Genomic DNA, 19,547 nt, shown 5'->3' with positions numbered 1-19,547 from the left:
AGACTTCCAGAAGACCATGGGCCTCCTCCCTCTAATGCCACAAAGCTGCCCCTCTCAGCCTAAAGACCTCATCTCCCTGATCACCCTGCCACCCAGCCCCCGACAAGTACAACATGAGGGAGTGCTTTGCGCAAAGCCTCCCTGGGCTGACAGCAGGGGTGCGGCTTTGTGAAGCTCCTTTTGTTAGGGGTGGGTGGTTCTCTGAGACCTCACTCAATATTCTCACTTTAACCCCTAACAGGGTCTGGGAATCATCCTGCTACTGACTTGACATCACTCTGCTCCCATTCCAAGGCATTCACTTCCCTGAGACACCAGAGGCAGAAGTCAGGGTTCCTTGCATCAATGCACCTTCATTCACCTTAGCTTTTCAGGACTGAGAGTACGGCGAGGGCTCTGTGAGGCCCCTCTGTTCGGGGGTTTGGGGGTCCACTCAGACCTCACTCAGGGTCTTCCCTTTCACTCCTATTAGAGGCTGGGAACTCTCCCTCTGCTTGTCTGAAGCCCGCACCCTGGTCCAATACCCTCACCGGCTCAGTCTCCTCGGGGGGCATTTAGAAGGTACTCAGAGGTCGCTACTTCCCACGATCCCTGTCTTTGTTCTATCGGAGCTGAAAGCAGGGGAATAACTCTCTGGGAGCCCCTCTAGTCTGGGGTGGGTGGTCCCCTCACACCTAACTCCGGGTCTTTACCTTAATTCTAGGCAGGGCTCAAAGCTCCTCCCTCGACTGAAGTGAGTGATGCTACCCGCCCTCACCCCAACACTTCCCTCAAACACCACAGGCGAAAATCCGAGTGCCTCAGGTCCTTCCGCCCCCATCTGGGGCCTCTCCAAGGTTGACCGCAAGGGCGGGACTTTGCGAGGCCCCTCTGTTCTGAAAACGGGGAGGACGAGGGGGACTCCCTTTACTCCTGTTCTTTCAGGGTCTTTGCCTTTACTCCTGTTAGGGCCTGGGAACTCTCCCTCTGCTGGTCTGAAGCCCACACTCTAGTCCAATACCCTCACTCGCCCAGTCTCCTCAGTCCAATACCTTCACCCGCCCAGTCTCCAGGGACTATTTAAAAGGGATTCGGGGGTCGCTACATCAGAGATTCCTGTCTGGGTTCTATGGGAGCTGAAAGCAGGGACGGAATTCTTTCGAGCCCCTTTAGTCTGGAGTGGGTGGCCCCCACACCTAACTCAGGGTCCTTACTTAATTTCAGGCAGGATCTGGAACTCCTCCCTCAGGCGACTGGACACCAGCGCTCTCAGATGCTTTCACTTCCTGCGACCCCACGGCTGGATATCAGGGTGCAAACACTTCCGGGAAAGATTGTTTGGGGGTTACTGGGGCTGGCACTGGGGCGAGGCGCTGTGGGGTTGATAGCTGTGCTGGGTTGCGCGATTCCCTTAGAACTCACATAGGGGCTTTTTAGTGACTCCCGGCCAGGTCGCCTTCTGGTTACCAAGTTAACCAGCCTTAAACCAGCATCCTACTCACATCACTCTCGTTTCCAGAAGGCGAAGGGAAGGGGTTCCTGAGCCTCACAGCCATGCCAGTGCCTCCCAGAACTGACAGCAGAAGCCAGCCACTGTGCTGCCAGTCTGTTTTCAGTGGGCGGTTTCCTCAGAAATATACACAGAATCCTCACCTTTACTTCTATTAGGTCTAGGATTCCTCCTTCTGCTGGCCTGAGTCTGACACAGTGGTCCACAGTTTTCACTTCATAGTTTTAGATTTTTACTACATTTGCTACAGATCAGGGACTTTTTTCTTTGTTTTTTTTTTTGCTTGTTTTGAGACGGAGTCTCGCTCTGTCACCCAGGCTGGGTGCAGTGGCGTGATCTCAGCTCACCGCAACCTCCTCCTCCAGGGTTCAAGCGATTCTCCCGCCTCAGCCTCCCGAGTAGCTGGGATTACAGGCACGCGCCACCACGCCTGGCTAATTTTTGTATTTTTGTAGATAATGGAGTTTCACCATGTTGGCCTGGCCAATCTGGAACTCCTGACCTCAGGTGATCCGCCCACCTCGGCTTCCCAAGGTGCTGGGATTACAGGTGTGAGCCACCCCACCATGCTTGACCCAGGTGATGACATTTTGAGAGTGGCTAGTGCAGAAACTATTTTTTTGTTTGTTTTCAATTTATTCAGATTGGAGTAATTACAATAATAAAGAGATATCTTTGTGTCTCACATATACCTGTCACCCCCAGTCAATTTAACACCATTTACACTGCTTCTCCATTCACCCTGGAAACGTTTGCATAGCAAATCAGCCCCCTACACTTGGTATCTGGTGGGAAAAGGCCACCAAACACAGCTGAAGGATATACTTCTTCTGGTGTAAAAAGAAGGCAGGAAAAGTGAGAGGCAATCTGAGCTAGGGATAACATGTGGATCCTTTTTCAAGACATGTCCACATTCAACCTTTTACTTATAGAGTCAGTGAGGTAGTTCGTCTCAGAGAACTCCCCCTCCAGTTTTTTTCCTTGCAGTGACACACTCTGTGCCACTAATTATTGGTACTACTTGCCCTGTTTTAACTGTCTAATCGCCAATCCCACCCACTTGTACAGCTTCCCACCCACTTGTAGCAGGGTTGAGAGCTGTCTTGATGACTGATAAGAAAGATTGTATCTTCCCTTACAAGATACAATCTTTCTTATTCTCACTGGAAAGGGTGCACTGAACCACCAGAGTAGTGAAGAGAGCTTTCCCAGAATCAATTAGCATCATCACTGGGTGATGCAGGGGAGTGAGTCATACCCTGCCTGAGAAGTGGGAAGGGGAAAGTCCTTTGGGCCTTTCATCCAATAGATCTGCCTACTCAGATCACCCTACAATTTCATGCGGGTAATGATTCAGAGATTGCCAAGCCTATTCATAAAAGTTGTCCAACACACCACCAGTTTCCTCACCTTCACCCCTTCTGGTCTCATTACTATCCCATGCTGAACTCTGGATATAGATCCCTGACCACTCCCTACCCTGAGTTCTCTGGACTTGGTTTAGCTTGTGATCTCCCTCATGGGTTCTGGAAATTGTTCTAGTCCCCGGTTTTCTTGATGTTCTTCACTAACTGAGGTTTTTTTGTCAGGGCACATTTTCTAGACCCTGGTCATACTGACCAAGTTCTTTCGTCTCAAAGTGAAGACAAATGTTTTCTTGACATATGAGAATTTTAAAGCAAATGCCCAGAGAAATCTTAGTTCTCAAGACATCACTACTGATGACTCACTTTGTATGGATGAGGGATTAAGTTCATTTTCTGTTCAACCTACTTAGAAAATGGAAATTAAAATAGAAATAGCAGTGAAACAATACAATTTGGCTAAACATTTCCCCCAAATTTAAAATTCATCAAATAAAACACCCGTGAGAGTATACAACATTTTTGGAATGAAAGTTTAGTAATATTCAAAAAATTGACAATCATCACATTTTTACCATTTTAACTGAATTTATACTTTTCTACATCTTTCCTGTAATAAAACATCTACATTTACCCAAGAAGTCATGTTCAGTAATGTTTATTTCAATCTTATTAGTCATAGCAATAAATGGAAAACACTTTATGCATCCATCAGTAGAAGAATTGTTAAATTAATTATGATACATATGTCCCTTGAAATTCTTGGTAGTAGTTTAAACAGTGAGGTGGATCTATATGTGCTCTCATGGAAAGTTCCTGCATCCATTTTACTTAGTGACAAATGCAACAGGTACAACAAAATGTACATCAGTATATATATATATGTTAAAAGTTCACAATATATTTTCCTACCACATGTATATAAGAAAAAAGCCTAGAATATACATAAAAATAAGAGACTCAAGGTTTTTAATGGTGGTTACTTCTGGTAGGGAATAAATTTTGGAGGAACAGAGTAAGGAAGCAGAATTGTGATTTATCCATAGTGTTAGAACTTTCTTAAGCAGCAAGAATATTTGTGTAATTAATATATTTGAGTAAAACTAACAACAAAAATAGTAACTGTGCAATATTCTGATAGTCATTACTAGTGGATGTAATGGAAGAAGCCTGAAATCCTAAAGTCTTAGCACAGCGAAAGTTTATTTTTCACGCACATAAAATCTGATGTGAGTTAACAGGGGGTCTTCGCTGTCAGAGGACCCAGGGATCCAGGCTACTTCCATCATGTGGCACCACATCTCATCAGGAGAGCTCCATGTTTGCTGCTGAATAGACCAGAAAGCATAGAACTGACATACTGACTCTCAAATGCCTTGGCCTGAAAATGACAAGCATAGCTTCTGTTTATATTTCAGTGGCCCTTTCTAACAACAAATGGACTGGGGAATATAGTCTCCCCATGTGCCCAGGAAGGACAGCAAAACAAGTGGATGGAAACTTGCCTCTCCCACAATCTATTACCTATTAGGTGCTCAATAAAAAGCAAATATGAAACTTTGTTTTGACAACAATATCTATTCTTGAAAAAGTTTCTGAGAAGTCCAAAATTGCCTTGCAATTTGGGAAATTTTTCTAGCGTGTACTATGTGACAGTTGTTTTCAAATATAGGATCACACCAATTTTCTAAAGAGCCATGAAAATCTCAGCAAGGATGATCCTTTGTCTCTCATCACAAAATAGTACCTTTCTCTACTGACCTTTGCAATAATCTCAAAATATGGAGGATGTTATTCTTCCTTTTAGTGCGTGGTCTACATAATACCTTGGGAGTCTCTGCTACCACCTGATTAACACACCTAAACACTTGTGCAGTGTGTCTTTACACAAACTGAAAAGTAGGATTTTCCCCTGGGGCAGATAGAAACAAAAGTCAGGAGAATTATGGTGAATTATTTTCTTCTTTTCTTATCAAAGCACTACCAAAGATGTTGTCTACATCAATAGTAGGCTGAATAATTGCTCCACAAAGATGCTTATACCCTTATCCTTGAAAAATGAATATGCTTTGTTATATGACCAAAGGCACTATGCAGAAGCATTAAGGTTATGTAACTGAACTTAAAATAAAAATATTACACTAGGTTATTCAGGAAAGTCCGATATCATGACATGAGAATTTACAGGCAGAGAACTTTCTCTGGCTGGAGGCAGAAGAGAGATGCAGCAGACGGGAAGTTAGAGAGATTACAAGTGTGAGAAGAATTCAACCTTCAAGTGTTGACTCAAAATGTATGAGCCCACATTCAAGGACTGGAAAGAGGCCTGCCAGCTCCAGCTGATGGTCAGCTAGGAAATAGGACCTCAGTCTTATTACCACAAATAACTGGATTCTGTCAACAACCTGAATGAGTTCAGAAGGAGAATCTTCTGAGTCTCATAAGAAGACTGCCAGCTGAAAGCTTGATTTGAGCCTTGTGAAAATGTGAGTACAGAATCTAGCAGAACCATTCCATCCTTCACACGTACAGAAATGTAGACAATAAACCCTACAAAGGTAATAAATGTGTGCTGTTGTAAACCACTACATTTGTGGTAATGTGTTACCATAGAAAACTACTACAACTTTCTGGAAAGACTACAGAATTTGTAAGAATTCACTCTCTTCAGATGGTTGCTACACAGTTATTTCCTTGGTCTTTCCTCATTTAACACCTGGGAGGGAAGCTCTGAGTTTTGGCGCTTAGTTGAGCTCATTCATCAGTGTATAGATTCAGTAGCAACATTCAAAAAGTCACCAGATTAAAACCTCTTCTTTTTCTAATCTCACCTGCTTTCTAAAACCTCTTCTCTACTTCAGGATTATATCTCTGCTTCAGGATAAAGTATCAGTTGATTCTACCCCAAATCAGACTCTCCTCACCAGCAGATTTGAAAGCACTTTGAGTGTGGTGGAGGCACCCAGAGATGAAGAGGTGTCTAAGATTCACTATTTGAAGTGAACAATTACACAGAATGGGCTGTTGCTGTTAGGGGGAATCCAAGGTGAGGGGTGGGGCTTCTAGGGAGTTGGAAGCTTCTATGTCCAGCAGAAGGCAGGCAAATCTGGGCTGTCTATTCCTCTGGGAGCAAATGCAGGCTCCAGAGAAGGACATAGTAAAGCTAGCCAGCAGGTCAGTTCCAGTTTGGACAGGAGGGCACAGTAGGAAGACCCAGAGGAAGGGCACGGTAGTGTGGGAAAGTGCTGGACTGAACCCATTTGAAGGGACCAGGGCAGAGTCAGCTCCGGAAGAATCAGGGCTAAAGGTGGGAGGACTGCAGGCCAATGAACCCCACAGACAGTCCCAGATTGTGTCTCATTCTCATTCCACCTTCCTTTTTAGAGCCGGCTTTTAGTGCTTTGGCCACAGGGTCTTTCTTTTCTTTGTCTGAGAGACATTGTGGAGTAGCAAGAAGCGAAATGAATTAATAGACCTAAGATCTGCCTCAGGCTGAGAGGACTGGAACAGTGTGGGCTGTAGAGGAATTCAGACCAGGAGGTCTCATCTCAGCCTTGTCACTTATATGTGAACTCGAAAATTCTATGAGCCTCAAGTTCTTTGTGAAGTGGGCTTGAAGAAGTCATTTTGTTCTTTGGCTAGTGTATACCTTGTGAAGTCTGACTTTTACAATGTAAGTTATTTGTGTAGGGCAGCTGGCACAGTGTTAGTGTGTACTGGGTTTTTGATAACTAACAGTTGTTTCTATTATATTTTAGATTGCTAACACTCCCAACCTTCCCCTCTTGGAAATTTTTACTTTATTTTTCACCCTGGAGATGTTAAGAGAATATGCAGCCCTCTGAGACATGGAAAACCAAATCAATCAAAATGCTTCTTACCGAGAGGAAGTTACTTACTTGATAAGAATCTTTTTGAGGATATACATTTTTTATATTGTGTGTTGGGAGAATCTTCCCCAGCCAGATGCAGCTCAGCTAGATGTTCCTAGAAAATGTGTCAAGGACTCGACCAGGCGCGGTGGCTCACGCTTGTAATCCCAGCACTTTGGGAGGCCGAGGCGGGCGGATCACGAGGTCAGGAGATCGAGACCACGGTGAAACCCCATCTCTACTAAAAATACAAAAAATTAGCCGGGCGTGGTGGCGGGCGCCTGTAGTCCCAGCTACTCGGAGAGGCTGAAGCAGAATGGTGTGAACCCGGGAGGCGGAGCTTGCAGTGAGCCGAGATTGCGCCACTGCACTCCAGCCTGGGTGACAGAGCGAGACTCCGTCTCAAAAAAAAAAAAAAAAAAAAATGTGTCAAGGACTTCCTCATTCACTCCCATCAAAACACCTATCCCTTGCTTTGAGTTTGCCAAATTACACTCAAGATAATCTAGTTTAAATACCCTATTAATGGAATGGACTCTGCCGTGATATGAATGTGTCTCCCAAAAAGGCAATCCAACAGTACTGTGAGGTAGGACCTGATGAGAAGTAATTAGGCTGTGAGAGATATGCCCTTATAAATGGATTAATACCTTTATCACAAGAGTGGGTTTGTTTCAAAAAGTGTTTGGTCCCCTTTTCTCTTGCTTTCCCTTTCTCACTGCCTCACTTTCTGCCATGGGATGGCCCAGCAAGACATCCCACCCTTGATGCCACCAAACACCTTGATCTTGGACTTCCCAGCCTCCACTACTGTGAAAAAAATTCTTTTCCTTAAAAGTAATCCAGTCTCTGGCATTCCATTATAGCAACACAAAATAAAATAACACAGGCTCTGTCTTTCCCAGGCCAGAGCAAAGAGGGTCAGTAAAGTGGCTTCTGAGCATCCCATGTTAGGACAGTATTACCCTTATTTCTCAGAAACTTGCTGGAGATGATGTGCACAGAACACGTGGTTTGTAGTCTGTGATCAACTGCACTGGAGTTAGGAGAGCACAGGAAACCTTTCATTCCTGCCCCAGGTGAAGATTTCTTTCTGTTTTATCCATGAGCCTAAGCAACTGCTGGAACTACCTGTCCATTCCAGACCTTAGTGTTTCAGCCCTGGACATGTCTTCAGAGAGGATGGCCACTGCTCACCACTCTCAGAGCCTCATCTGACCAACAAAGCACAGTGGCTCACACCTGTAATTCCAGCACTTAGGGAGGCTGAGGCAGGCAGATTGCTTGAGTCCAGGAGTTGGAGAACAGCCTGGGCCACAAGGCAAAACCCTATCTCTACTAAAAGTATAAAAAATTAACCAGGCACGATGGCGTGCACCTGTAGTCTCAGCTACTCAGGAGGCTGAGGTAGGAGAATCACCTGAGCCCAGGATGTTGCGGCTGCAGCGAGTTGTGATCCCACCACTGCACTTCAGCCTGGGTGACAAGAGTGAGGAAAAAAAAAAAAACCCACAACTGATTCACACTGAAAGACTTTCAATTTCCCAAACCTCCAATCCCATTTGCCTTAAGGCATTTACATTTGATGCTCTCATCTAGATAACCCTCTTCCTACATTCTCACTTTCTTTGACTTGTCCTTTAGGACTTAGTGGGTATCTCACCATATTCCTTATGTAATATCTACTCCTAGATTTTAAAACCCAATGAGCACAGGTAGATCTTCCTTATCCTGACATCCTAGCACAAGGCCTTCCAAAGAGCAGATGCTCAATTAATGTTTGAGGAACAAATGAGCCAATGGGCAAAAGGTCTAATTTATTACAACATAATTAATTATATATTCTTGAATAATGTAAGCATATCCTGGCATATATCTTTTAATTTTACGTAACAACAGAATAAAAGTCAATAGGGAATGTAATAATTAGCCATCTTTTACTATTTTCTCTATTTTTTTTTTTTTTGAGATGGAGTCTCGCTCTGTCGCCCAGGCTGGAATGCAGTGGTGCGATCTGGGCTCACTGCAAGCTCCGCCTCCTGGGTTTACACCATTCTCCTGCCTCAGCCTCCTGAGCAGCTGGGACTACAGGAGCCTGCCACCATGCCCGGCTAATTTTTTGTATTTTTAGTAGAGACGGGGTTTCACTGTGTTAGCTAAGATGGTCTTGATCTCCTGACCTCGTGATCCGCCTGCCTCCCAAAGTGCAAGGATTACAGGTGTGAGCTACCGCACTCGGCCCTCTTTGCTCTATTTCTTGATCCCATTTATTACACTCCTAAATTATTTCACATTGAATTAGGAAATGCCTAATTTACTACCATGCTATCGTGTTTCGATCACTAAATAAATGGAGAGTTTCCCAATTAGACTTACAAAGCAATAAATCGCTTACTCTTAATCTTACATACAGAAAAATTTGAGCAATGTCATTCATAAACTTAGATACTGAAGCTACTTTAACCACTTATTAAAGGAACAACATCTTCAAAAAATTCCAAGCCACCACATAGAACTTTAACACAAACATGTTATTCACTGTGTTGTCTCCAGTTCCACCCTCACCTCCCACAGCTCAGAATGTGGATTTCTTTTCAAACACAAAGTGAAGAATCTCCCTCAGACTTTACTGCAGTTGGGAGGAGTTGCTGGACTTAACCTTGGAACGTGCACTGGCCATGGCACTAATGCGAGCCTTGGCTGCAACTCTGGCTCTGGCTCTCTCTTCCTCATCTTGTAAAGCCTCTGTATACCAGGTTGAGAATTCACTGGGAGTTGTATTATTTACCTTGGCCAAAAACTCAAGAACTTTCATCTTGCTGGTTTCAGCATGGGCTCTTGGGCCCCATAGGAATTGATAGCGTGGAGGATCACTGTTGGGCACTTGCTGGTACTCCAGGTAATTTTCTTTCACCAAATCTTTGGTAAGGAGCTTCCTGGGCTCCCCAAACATGAAGTGCTCAATTCCGTCATATAACCCCATCATGTTAAACACTTTCCAGACTTCCTCCTCAGCGACACAATTGCCGTTTGTGAAGATAACACCCAGGACAGTCATCAGCAGGCCAGTCTTGGGCACGCCTGTTTCATCACTCAGCTTTGCATCACAGCCTAGATTTAGTTTGTTGACAAGGACATAGATGTGCTTATTAGGCTCCACTTCCTTCAGGTCAAGACCAAAGATCAGCTCCAGGTGCTCAGAAGCTCTCCTCAGGGTTACAGGGAACTGGCTCTTGGACATTTGGGTTACATTTCTCAGCATATCTGCCTTTGTAATGGGCTCTTTCATTTGGTATTTGTACAGCAAGTAATGCACCAACATAATTACTTTCTCACCTACAAGCCCTCTGGGAAAGCTATCAGTGGCTGCTGGATCTTGTGTGCATCTTGGCCTTTCTTCCATTTGGTCGTTGACTCCTTCGGGATTTCCTGTGTGTGAAGCAGCTGTAGCAGATGTGCTGGTGGATTGGGCTTCCCAAAGTCCGTGGGGATTGTTGGATGTCCCATCAAGTGAACTCTGGGAAACATCCTTCAAACAAGCAGAGGCGGAGGGGGGATATTCTTCCTCCTCTTCTAAAATGGTCAGAGCATCTATCAAATCTTCCAGCCCTCCTCGGGCCTGACGGCGTTTTTCCCTGGCACGGAGTTTACTCTTCTGACCTCGAGGCATGATGACTCTGTTTAGGTGCAGCAGCCAAAAGGGCAGGTGCAGGTCTCTCCGTGACCTGGAGAAGAGAAGATGAAATGGGGTGTGCCCATTCAGCAGACAGATACAACTTTAGCTTTATTGAAGGCCACCTCTTAAAGTTTTCTTGGTGCATTACTCAAGGAAAAACAAGGCCCCTATTCTTTGATTTGCCTGCCCCCTGAGTATTCTGTGAAATAACTAGGGTGTGTTTTAGGTTGCCACTTGCCAGATCTGCCTGGGGCTTACTGGGTGATGACAGCCAGGCCTGGCAGGTCCAGGCTTTGTGGAGGCCCCTTTGTTCTTGGGTAGGGACTCTTTTCTTAGTTCATATTCAGAACTGTCCTCTTGATTTCTGGCAGGTTCTGGGATCCCTCTACTCTACTGACCCCTCATTTCAGTCCCCTCATTTCCCTACTACCCTGGTAGAGAAACTGAAAGAGAAACTCATCTGACCACACCTGCCTGAGGATATCCAGGATGACTACAATAGAAAAGCTCTGAGGGACTGTCTATATTCTGGGATCCTTAGCGTTCTCATTCTTCACTCAGGGTTTTCACTTTGGCTTCTGCTAGGCCCTGGGACTTCACCCTGTGATGGCCTGAGACCTATCCCCTCAGAGCGAGGCCCTCACATCTCTGAGTTACAAAAGGAGAAAGTGAGAGAGACCTCAGCCTAACATATCTACCCCACAGTCCCTCAGGGTTGACAGCATAGATGGGACTCTGTGCTGTCCCCTTTTGATCTGGGGTGGATGGCTCCCTCAGAACTCAGGATTCTTTTTACTCTCCTTAGGGCTTGGGACTCCTCCTCTGCTGACCAGAGGCTGACACTCTGGTCCAACGCCCTCCCCTCCCTGAGTTCTCACCAGAATTCAGAAGGTGCTTCATCAGGCCCTGTCCTGGACCTGTCATGAATCCATGGGGCCCATCTTTTGGAGTGGAAGTCCCCCTCAAACTTCACTCAAGATCCTTGTATTCCCTTTTGGTAAGGCCTCAAAATAGCTCTTCTGACAACCTAAACCTCTTCACTTCTTTGAGAAAGCAGTAATGGAATTCAGAAGGTGTCACAATAGCCACTCCAACCTGGGGCCTCCCTGGGCTGACAGCAGGGGCAGACTCTGTTATGAACCCCTCTCTTTTGTGGTGGGTGGTTCCTTCTGACCTCACTCAGTTTCCTCACCTTTACTTCTGTTAGGGCCTGGGACTCTTATCTGCTGGCCTGAGGCCGTAACCTTGGTCCAATGCTGTCTTCTCCTTGAATTTCCAAAGAGGGAATTCAGAGGGTGCTATATAAGAGGTTTTTTTTTTGCCCAAGGTTGGCTACCACTAACAGCAAGGGCATGGCTATTACCCTTACACCTCACAAAGGGTCTTTATCTTACCTCCTAGCAGGGCCTGGAACTCCTCCCTCTGCTGATTTAACACCTCCCTCTGGCACCAGTTTTTTAACTTCCCTAAAACTCCAGAGATGGAACTCAGAGACTGTTATATCTGGCCACTCCATTCATGGGCTTCTCAGGCCTGAAAACAGGAGCCTGGATGCTGTGGGGCCCTTCTGATCTGGTGTGGATAGTTGCTTCAAATATTAGGGTCTTCACCATCACTGTTGAAAGGTCTGGAATCCTGCTTTCTACTGGTCTGATGCCAAAGCGTGGTTCAATGCTGTCACCTCCCAGGATCCTGGGAATTCAAAGGGCACTACATCAGAGGATCCCTGTCCAGGGCCTCCCAGAGCTTACACAGGGCTGGGATTCTGTTGGCCCTTCTCTCTTCTGGTGTAACGAGTGTCCTCAGATCTCACTTAAGGTCTTTAACTTAACTCCTGACAGGACCTGGAAATCTCTGGAACTCATCTTTTCTGCTGATTTGAGGCTACCCTGCTCAGACTAATGCCTTCATTCTTCTGAGAAGTTAGAGTCAGAAGTTGGGGAAGCCAATTCTAGCCACCCCCATATGGGACCTAGTGCTGAGGGCAGGGGTGCAGCTCTTAGAAGTAAGGGGGTGGCTTGTGTTTTGTGGGAGTGGGGAATTCTGACAGAAGTTGCATAGAGGTCTTTCATTGACTCTGGGGGGCCTGGACGACTCCTCCTCCTGATCTGAGTCACTCAGCTTTAAAACAAAGCCTTCGTCCCCAACCACTTCACCCCACAGTCCCATATCCCTGGACTACAGAGGGTGAAGTGAGGAGGCTTCTGGGCTGAGCAGTCTGTTATGGAGTGGGTGACTCTTTCAAAACTTCCTCAGGGTCTTCATTTATTTCTTTTAGAGACTGGGACTCCTCCCTCTGTGGATCTAAGAATGACACCCGGTCCAATGCCCCTACCTCACAGTGAGAAGTGATGTAAATTTTACTACAGATCATGTGATAACTTTGCAAATGGCTAGTGCAGAATCCCCCTTTATAAAAATTTTCAGTTGATTCGAATCAAGTCAGGATTATAACAGTAATGAAGACAGAGATTTGGACTCCACCTATACTTGTTACCTGCAGTCAATTCAATAAGGAACTGCAGCATCTACAATGGTTCTCCATCTACTCTGGAAATACTTGCCTTGAAAACCAGCACCCTACTACAGGGTTTGGTGGCAACAAAGGCCACCAGACACAGCAACAAAAAATCATCCCTCCGTTCTGCAAAGAAGTCAGTGATATTAGGAAGTATTCGGAGTTGGGGATAACATCTGGATCCTTTTTTAAAGACATATGCACGCTCAGCCTTTTAGTTACAGTCAGTGAGGTAGTTAGTCTCAGGAAATCCCTCCTCCAACTCCCTCCTCCTTGAATCTACACTATGCCACTACTTATTGGTACTACTTGCCCTGTTTTAACTGTCATTAATCAGCAATCACGTCTATTTGCACAGCTTCAACCTCAGTGGTAGGAGGGCCACATACTCAAGGGGGGCCACATATACAAGGGCCACATACATTCTTTCTTATAGGCATCAAGACAGCTCTCAACCCTGCTACACTGGAAAGGGTGCACTGAACGACCACAGTAGTGAAGAGATGTAGCTCTCCCAGAATCAATTAATATCGTAACTGGGTGATGCAGGGGAGCAAGCCACACTCTGCCTGAGAAGTGGGAAGGGAAGACTCTAGCAGATCATGCCTCTGGACAGCTCAGCCTACAACTTCATGCTGGTAATGATGATTCAGAAATTGCCAAGGCTATTCAGAAAAGTTGTCCAAGACACCACCAGTTTCCTCATCTTTACTCCTTCTTGTCCCATTGCTACCCCATGCTGAACTCTGGATACAGATCCCAGACTACCCCGTGCCCTGAGTTCTCTGGACTTTGTTTAGCTTATGCTCTCTCTCGTGGATTCTGGAAATTGTTCTAGTGCCCAGTTTTCCTGATGTCCTTCACTAATTGAGGTTTTCTTGTTAAGGCACATTTCCTGGAACCTTGTCATTCCGAGTAAATCCTTTCTTCTCAAAGTAAAGAGAAATGTGTTATTGAAATATCAAAATTCTAAGGCATATTGTGCAGCAATATGTAAACAGTTATCAATGTATATTTAAAACTCACAGTAACCAGGCACAGTGGCTCCCAACTGTACTCCTAGCTACTTGAAAGGCTGAGGTGGGAGGATTGCTTGAGCTCAGGAGTTCTAGGCTGTACTGAGTTATGATCACATCACTGCACTCCAGTCTGGGCAACAGAGCGAGGCACCGTCTCTAAAAAAAAATAAATAAGTAAATAAAAATTAAGAAGAAAAAGGAGCAAACAAAAACAAAAAAACCTTCACAGTGTATTTTTGTTGCACATGTATATAAGAAAAAGCCTATAATACATTTAAAAATACTACATGCAGGATTTAAAAAATGTGGTTACATATGAGGAGGTATTGAATTTTGGAGGGACATAGTAAGGAAGTGAAATTTTGATTTATCTGTATTAGAATTTTTGGCAATAAGAATACATGCACTATTTTCTTGGTAATTAAAATATTTAAATAATAATAACAATGGAATTAGTAGTTGTGTATTGTACAGATAAAATATGTATGAGATGTAATGGCAAAAGGCTGAAATCTGAATGGCTTAACACACTAAAAGTTTATCTCTTATGCAAATAAATTTTGACATTAATTAATAGGGAATTTTTGCTGTCAGGTGTCCCAGGGATCCATGCTGCTTCTATACTGTGGCTCCATATCTCAGCATGGAAGAGAAAGCATGGAGGTGGCAGACTGGCTCTCAAACACTTTGATCTGAAAGGGAAAAGCATGCTACTGTTCATATTTCAGTGTCAAGGGGGGTAGTCACATGACCTTTCCAAACTACAAGTGGACTGGCAATGTAGTCTCCATATGAACCAAGGATGGAAAGCAAGACACAAAGTGGATGAGCACTTGCAGTCTGTCCAATTAACTATTACAACAGTAAAAGCTCAATAAAAGCTACTACTATAAATTTGTTATGACAACACCCTTCTTAAGTCTTGGAGGAGTTTCTGAGAATATCAAATATCTTTGCTAAACAACAACATTTCCTAGAGTCTATATATGACAGGTAATTTCAAATCCAGAATCACACTAATTTTCAAAACGATCCTGTAAATCTCAGCAAGGAGGGTTCACCCCGCTGCACTCAATAACACCTTTCTGCACTGACCTTTTCAATGACCTCTATAATCTCAAGAGACTGAAAAATTTCTTCCTTCTTTTGATGTATTGTTAAAAACATAACTTGTGAGTCCTGCTACCCACCACCTGATGAACATGTACACCTGAGCACATGTACAGGTGCCCTTAGGCGCAATGAAAAACCAGGATTTTCCCTTGGGGCAGATATAGACAAGAATCAGGAGAATGATAGCGAATTATGGTTTTTCTTTTCTTATCAAAGCTGGCATGTCTGCCAGAGAGACATATTCTACCTCTGTGGTAGACTGAATAATTGCTCCACGAAGATTCACATATCCTCATTCCTGAAACCCATGAATATGTTATGTTACATGGCCAAAGGCACTTTGCAAATATAATTAAAATTATGAAACTGACCTGAAAATAGGGAGATTACACTGGATTGCCTACATGGGCCAAATCTAATTATATGAGCCCTTAACAAGCAGAGAAGTTTCTTCATCTGGAGGCAGAAGAGATATGCAGCAGAGAGAGAAGTTAGAGAAATTCCAAGCATGAGACAGGTTCAATGTCCCAAGTCTGACTCAAAAGTAGAGGCCCACATGCAAAGACCAGAGACAGGCCTGGAGAAAATATAGCAGCTCCAACTGATAGCCTGAAAGGAGACTTACTCCTCACTCTTCTTACAACCACAAAGAACTGGGTTCCTCATATAATGACCTGAATAAGCCTGAAATGGGATTCTTCACAGTGTGTGCCAATAAGAAGCCAGGCTTTGACAGCTTGATTTGGGCCTATGTAACCCTGAGCAAAGAAACCAGCAGAACCAACCCATACTTCTCACCTACAGAAGGGTGATATAATCCATATGTTATTTTAAGTGTCTTACTGCATGGCATTTGTTATGTCAGCATAGAAATCTACTATATGCTCCCAGTACACCAGGATTTTTAGGAATCCAATTTCTGGACATGGACAGTTATTTCCTAGGTCCTTCCTTATCCACCACTTGAGACAGAGGCTTTGATATTTTTACCATTCAGTTAAGCTCACTTACTAGTGTATGGATTCAGTGCTAGTCTCAAATAAGTCACCAGATTACATTCTCCTCTCTTTCTAACTTCATCTGCTTTCTACACCTCCTCTCTAACTTCAGACTTATCTTTCAAGGTTAGATTCTGTTCCAAGTCTGGCCTGACTCACAGGCAGACTTGGAAAAAACCTTGAGTGTGGTGGAATTACCCAGAGCAGATGAGCAGGTATGTAGTGTTCACTGCCAAAGTAAACAATTACATGGAAGGGGCTGTTATCAGAGAAGTTCCAAGTGAGCGATGTGACAAAACAGAGGACATCTGCAGGGAGTTGGAATGCTCTAAGTCAGGAGAAAGGAAGGAAAATTATTCTGGGCTTCCTTTCTCATAGGGAGCAGGGTGCAGCCTTCATGGAAGGAAGCAGGGAAGAGCTGGACAGCAGGTAAGGATCCAGATTTGGGCAGAAGGACTCACAGGGGCTGACTCAAGGAAAGAACAGTGTAATTTGGGAAGTGCTGGGTCTGGTCCCAAGTGCCAGCACCCGGGCAAAATCAGCTCCCAAAGAACCCTGGAGCTAGGGGTGGATGGACCCTACGAAAATGAGGCCCACGGGCAGTCCCCAAATGGAGTTCAATTCTCATTTTCTCCATTATTTATTACATCTGGATTTGGTACACTGGCCCCAGGTTCCTTCTTTTTATTGCCTAGAGACACGGTGCAGTAGTGAGAAGGGAAATGAATTAAAAGACAGACATCTGCTTCATGCAGGAAGGAGTGGAACAGTGTGGGTTCTAAACAAATTCAGACTATGGTTCTAATTTTGACACTTATGAACCATGTGAAGTCAGGAAAATTGCAAAGCTCTATGAGGCTCAGGCTTTTTGTGAAGTGACCTTGATAAGCCTTGCCTTGTAGGATTTCTGGGTTGTATGTAATGTATGAAAACTCTGGGCACAGTGCCTATTATTTATTGCATTTTTAATAACTAGCGTTTTTCACTATTATTAGTTTGACCCCAGGCCCTCACAAATATCAATAAATGTATGACTTATTATCACTTATAATCTTGGATTCTTAAGCTACTTTAAACTTCTATTAAAAGGAACAACGTTTAAATATCCAAGTTGCCCAGAACACGTTATGTACTGTGTTATAACGAGAAACAGCCAACCCTCCACTAGTGAAACACTGACTGTCCTCTTCAAAAACACAGTAAAGCATTTTCCTCAGCCTTCACTTGGAGGAGGAAAGGCTGCTGGACATGGCCTTGGAATGCGCACTGCCATGGCGGCAGTACGGGCCCTGGCTGCAATTCTGGTTTGGGATCTCTCTTCCACATCTTTCAAAGCCTCTTCATAATGGGATGGGAAGGCACTGGGGACTGTACCATGGATCTTGGCCAAAAACTCTAGGACTTTCATCTTGCTGGTTTCAGCATAGGCTCATGGATGCCACAGGAATTCATAGCTTGGAGGACTGCTGTTGGGCACTTCCCGATACTCCAGGTACTGCTCTTGCACTAAATCTTTGGTGAGGAGGTTCCTGGGCTCTCCACAGATGACGTGCTCCTGTCCCTCGTATACCCCCATCATATTTAGCATCTTCCAGACTTCCTCCTAAGGGGCACAACTCCCCTGCCTGAAGATCGCACTCAGGACGGTCATCAGCAGGCCAGTTTTAGGCAAACTTCTGTTAGGATTCATTCTTGTGTCATGGCCTAATTCTAGTTTGTTGACAAGGACATAGATGCTTTTGTTGGGATCCACTTCTTTCACCTCAAGGTCAAAGACCAACTCCACGTGATCAGAAGCTCTCCTTAGGATCTCAGGGAAGTGGCTCTTGTACGTCTGGATTACATTTTTCAGCATATCTGCCTTTGTAACGGGCTCTTGCATTTGATACTTGTACAGCAGGTAATGCATCAACATAGCAATCTTCTTATCCATAGGGCCTCTGGGCCACTGCCCAGTGGTTGCCTGGGCCTGTGAGGCATTTGACCTTTCCTCAACTTGGCTGTCGATGCCTTCATTAGATGCTGTGCATGAAACAGCTGCAGCAGTGGTGATGGCTAGAGCTATCCCAGGCTCTTGCTCATTGCTGGGTGTTTCGACAGCAGATGACCTCTCAGGACTATCTTTGAAATGAGGAGATGAAGTGAGAGACTCTCCTTCCTCTGCTGCAGTGACTTGAGCACCTTCCACATCCTTGGGCTCTTCTCGAGCTTGGCGGCATTTCTCACGGGCACGGGGCTTACTTTTCTGACCCTGAGGCATGATGACTCTGCTCAGAGACTAGTAGTGTGAGACAGATGGCAGGTGATGAAGTTACTTCAAGGAAAGATGGTGTGATCCTCCAGCAGGAAGACATCACCTTGACTTTATGGAAGTTGCTTCTGTAGGTTTCTTTGAGAACACTGTTCAAGGATCCTGAGGCTACTCTTCTCTGAAGGGCCTCTCCCCTGAGGAATCAGTGGAAGTAACTAGACTGTACCTTTGCTGACGCCTGCCAGTCTTACTTGCATCTTACTGGGACTGATACAGTGACTGGCAGGTCCAGACTATATGGAGCTTCCTTTTTTTCTGGGGTAGATGATGTTTCTTTCAATTCACATTCAGGGCCATCACCTTGACTTCTGGCAGGACCTGTTATCTCACTGCTTAACTGTTTTGATGCTGACTCCCTCATTCCAAAGCGCTCATATCCTTGACTCCCCAGACGAGGAATTGAGGGGGAATCTCATGTGACCACATTTGCAGGAGGACATTGTGAAATGGCAGCAATGCAGAGATCGGTGAGACCCTCTTTATCTTGAGGTAGTTTTCGGTCCTCACTCAGTCCTTACTTTTGCTTCTTGGAGGGTCTGATTGCCCTCCTTTTGCTTACCCGAAACCTATCCCCTCCAAGCAAGGCCTTCACATTCCTGACATTCCTGATAAAGATATTAGGGAGGCCTCAGATATATCTTCCCCAGGGACCCCTATCAGGAATGACAGCACTCTTAGGGCTCTATGAATCCTCTTTTTCTTCTGGAAATTCAGGTTCCTCCTAATGACTCCTCACCTTGACAGCCTCATACCTTCCCCTCTGAGGACTTGAGGCCTATACCAATCAGAGAAAGGCCCTCTTCCACCTGATATCCCAGAGTATGCAGTTGGAGGGAGGGGGTGGGGTGCGTTCAGAATGACAAATCTGCCCAGGGCTTCCCAAGGCTGACCACAGAGGCAGTGCCTAGCCCCACTGGTCCTCACTTTGACTTCCATAAGGACCTGAGTCACCTTCCTCTAATGACCTGCCACTGACTGCCCTGTCAAATCTATGTCCTCATCACCCTGTGACCACTAAGGATAAATTGAGGGATACGTTAGCCTGAGAGTCATGCTGAAAGGCTACCAAGGCTCATAGTAGTGATACTCTGTTGGGTCCCCTTTGTTCTGGGGAAGAAAGTCCCTTCAGTCTTTGCTCCGGGTTCTAAACTAAACTCCTGGTTACCCCCAAAGACTCCTCCCACCTC

General features: G+C 44.9%; 1 protein-coding gene across 6 annotated transcripts in view; it reads right to left on the bottom strand.

Annotated features, from left to right (window-relative positions):
* Window positions 1–8,691: 8,691 nt before the first annotated feature.
* The window catches only part of LOC129476019 (melanoma-associated antigen B10), a 205,903-nt gene continuing 195,047 nt past the window's right edge, over window positions 8,692–19,547 (bottom strand). For 4 of the 6 annotated variants that reach the window (XM_055268579.2, XM_055268578.2, XM_063635359.1 and 1 more), the window contains 2 exons: window positions 13,946–14,094; window positions 9,274–10,450 (listed from right to left, as the gene is read on the bottom strand). In XM_055268579.2, the coding sequence (XP_055124554.1) occupies window positions 9,352–10,395 (1,044 nt within the window). In that variant the 5' untranslated portion in view covers window positions 10,396–10,450; window positions 13,946–14,094 and the 3' untranslated portion in view covers window positions 9,274–9,351. Of the gene's footprint in view, window positions 10,451–11,279; window positions 11,434–13,945; window positions 14,095–19,547 lie in introns of those variants that run through there. The other 2 variants (XM_055268582.1, XM_055268580.2) reach the window with 2 other exon arrangements.

The sequence above is a fragment of the Symphalangus syndactylus genome, chromosome X, assembly GCF_028878055.3.
Source record: "Symphalangus syndactylus isolate Jambi chromosome X, NHGRI_mSymSyn1-v2.1_pri, whole genome shotgun sequence".
In the NCBI taxonomy this organism is placed as follows: Eukaryota; Metazoa; Chordata; class Mammalia; order Primates; family Hylobatidae; genus Symphalangus; species Symphalangus syndactylus.
The sequence above is the reverse complement of the archived record's forward strand: the minus strand, read 5'-3'. Positions and strand labels throughout refer to the sequence as shown.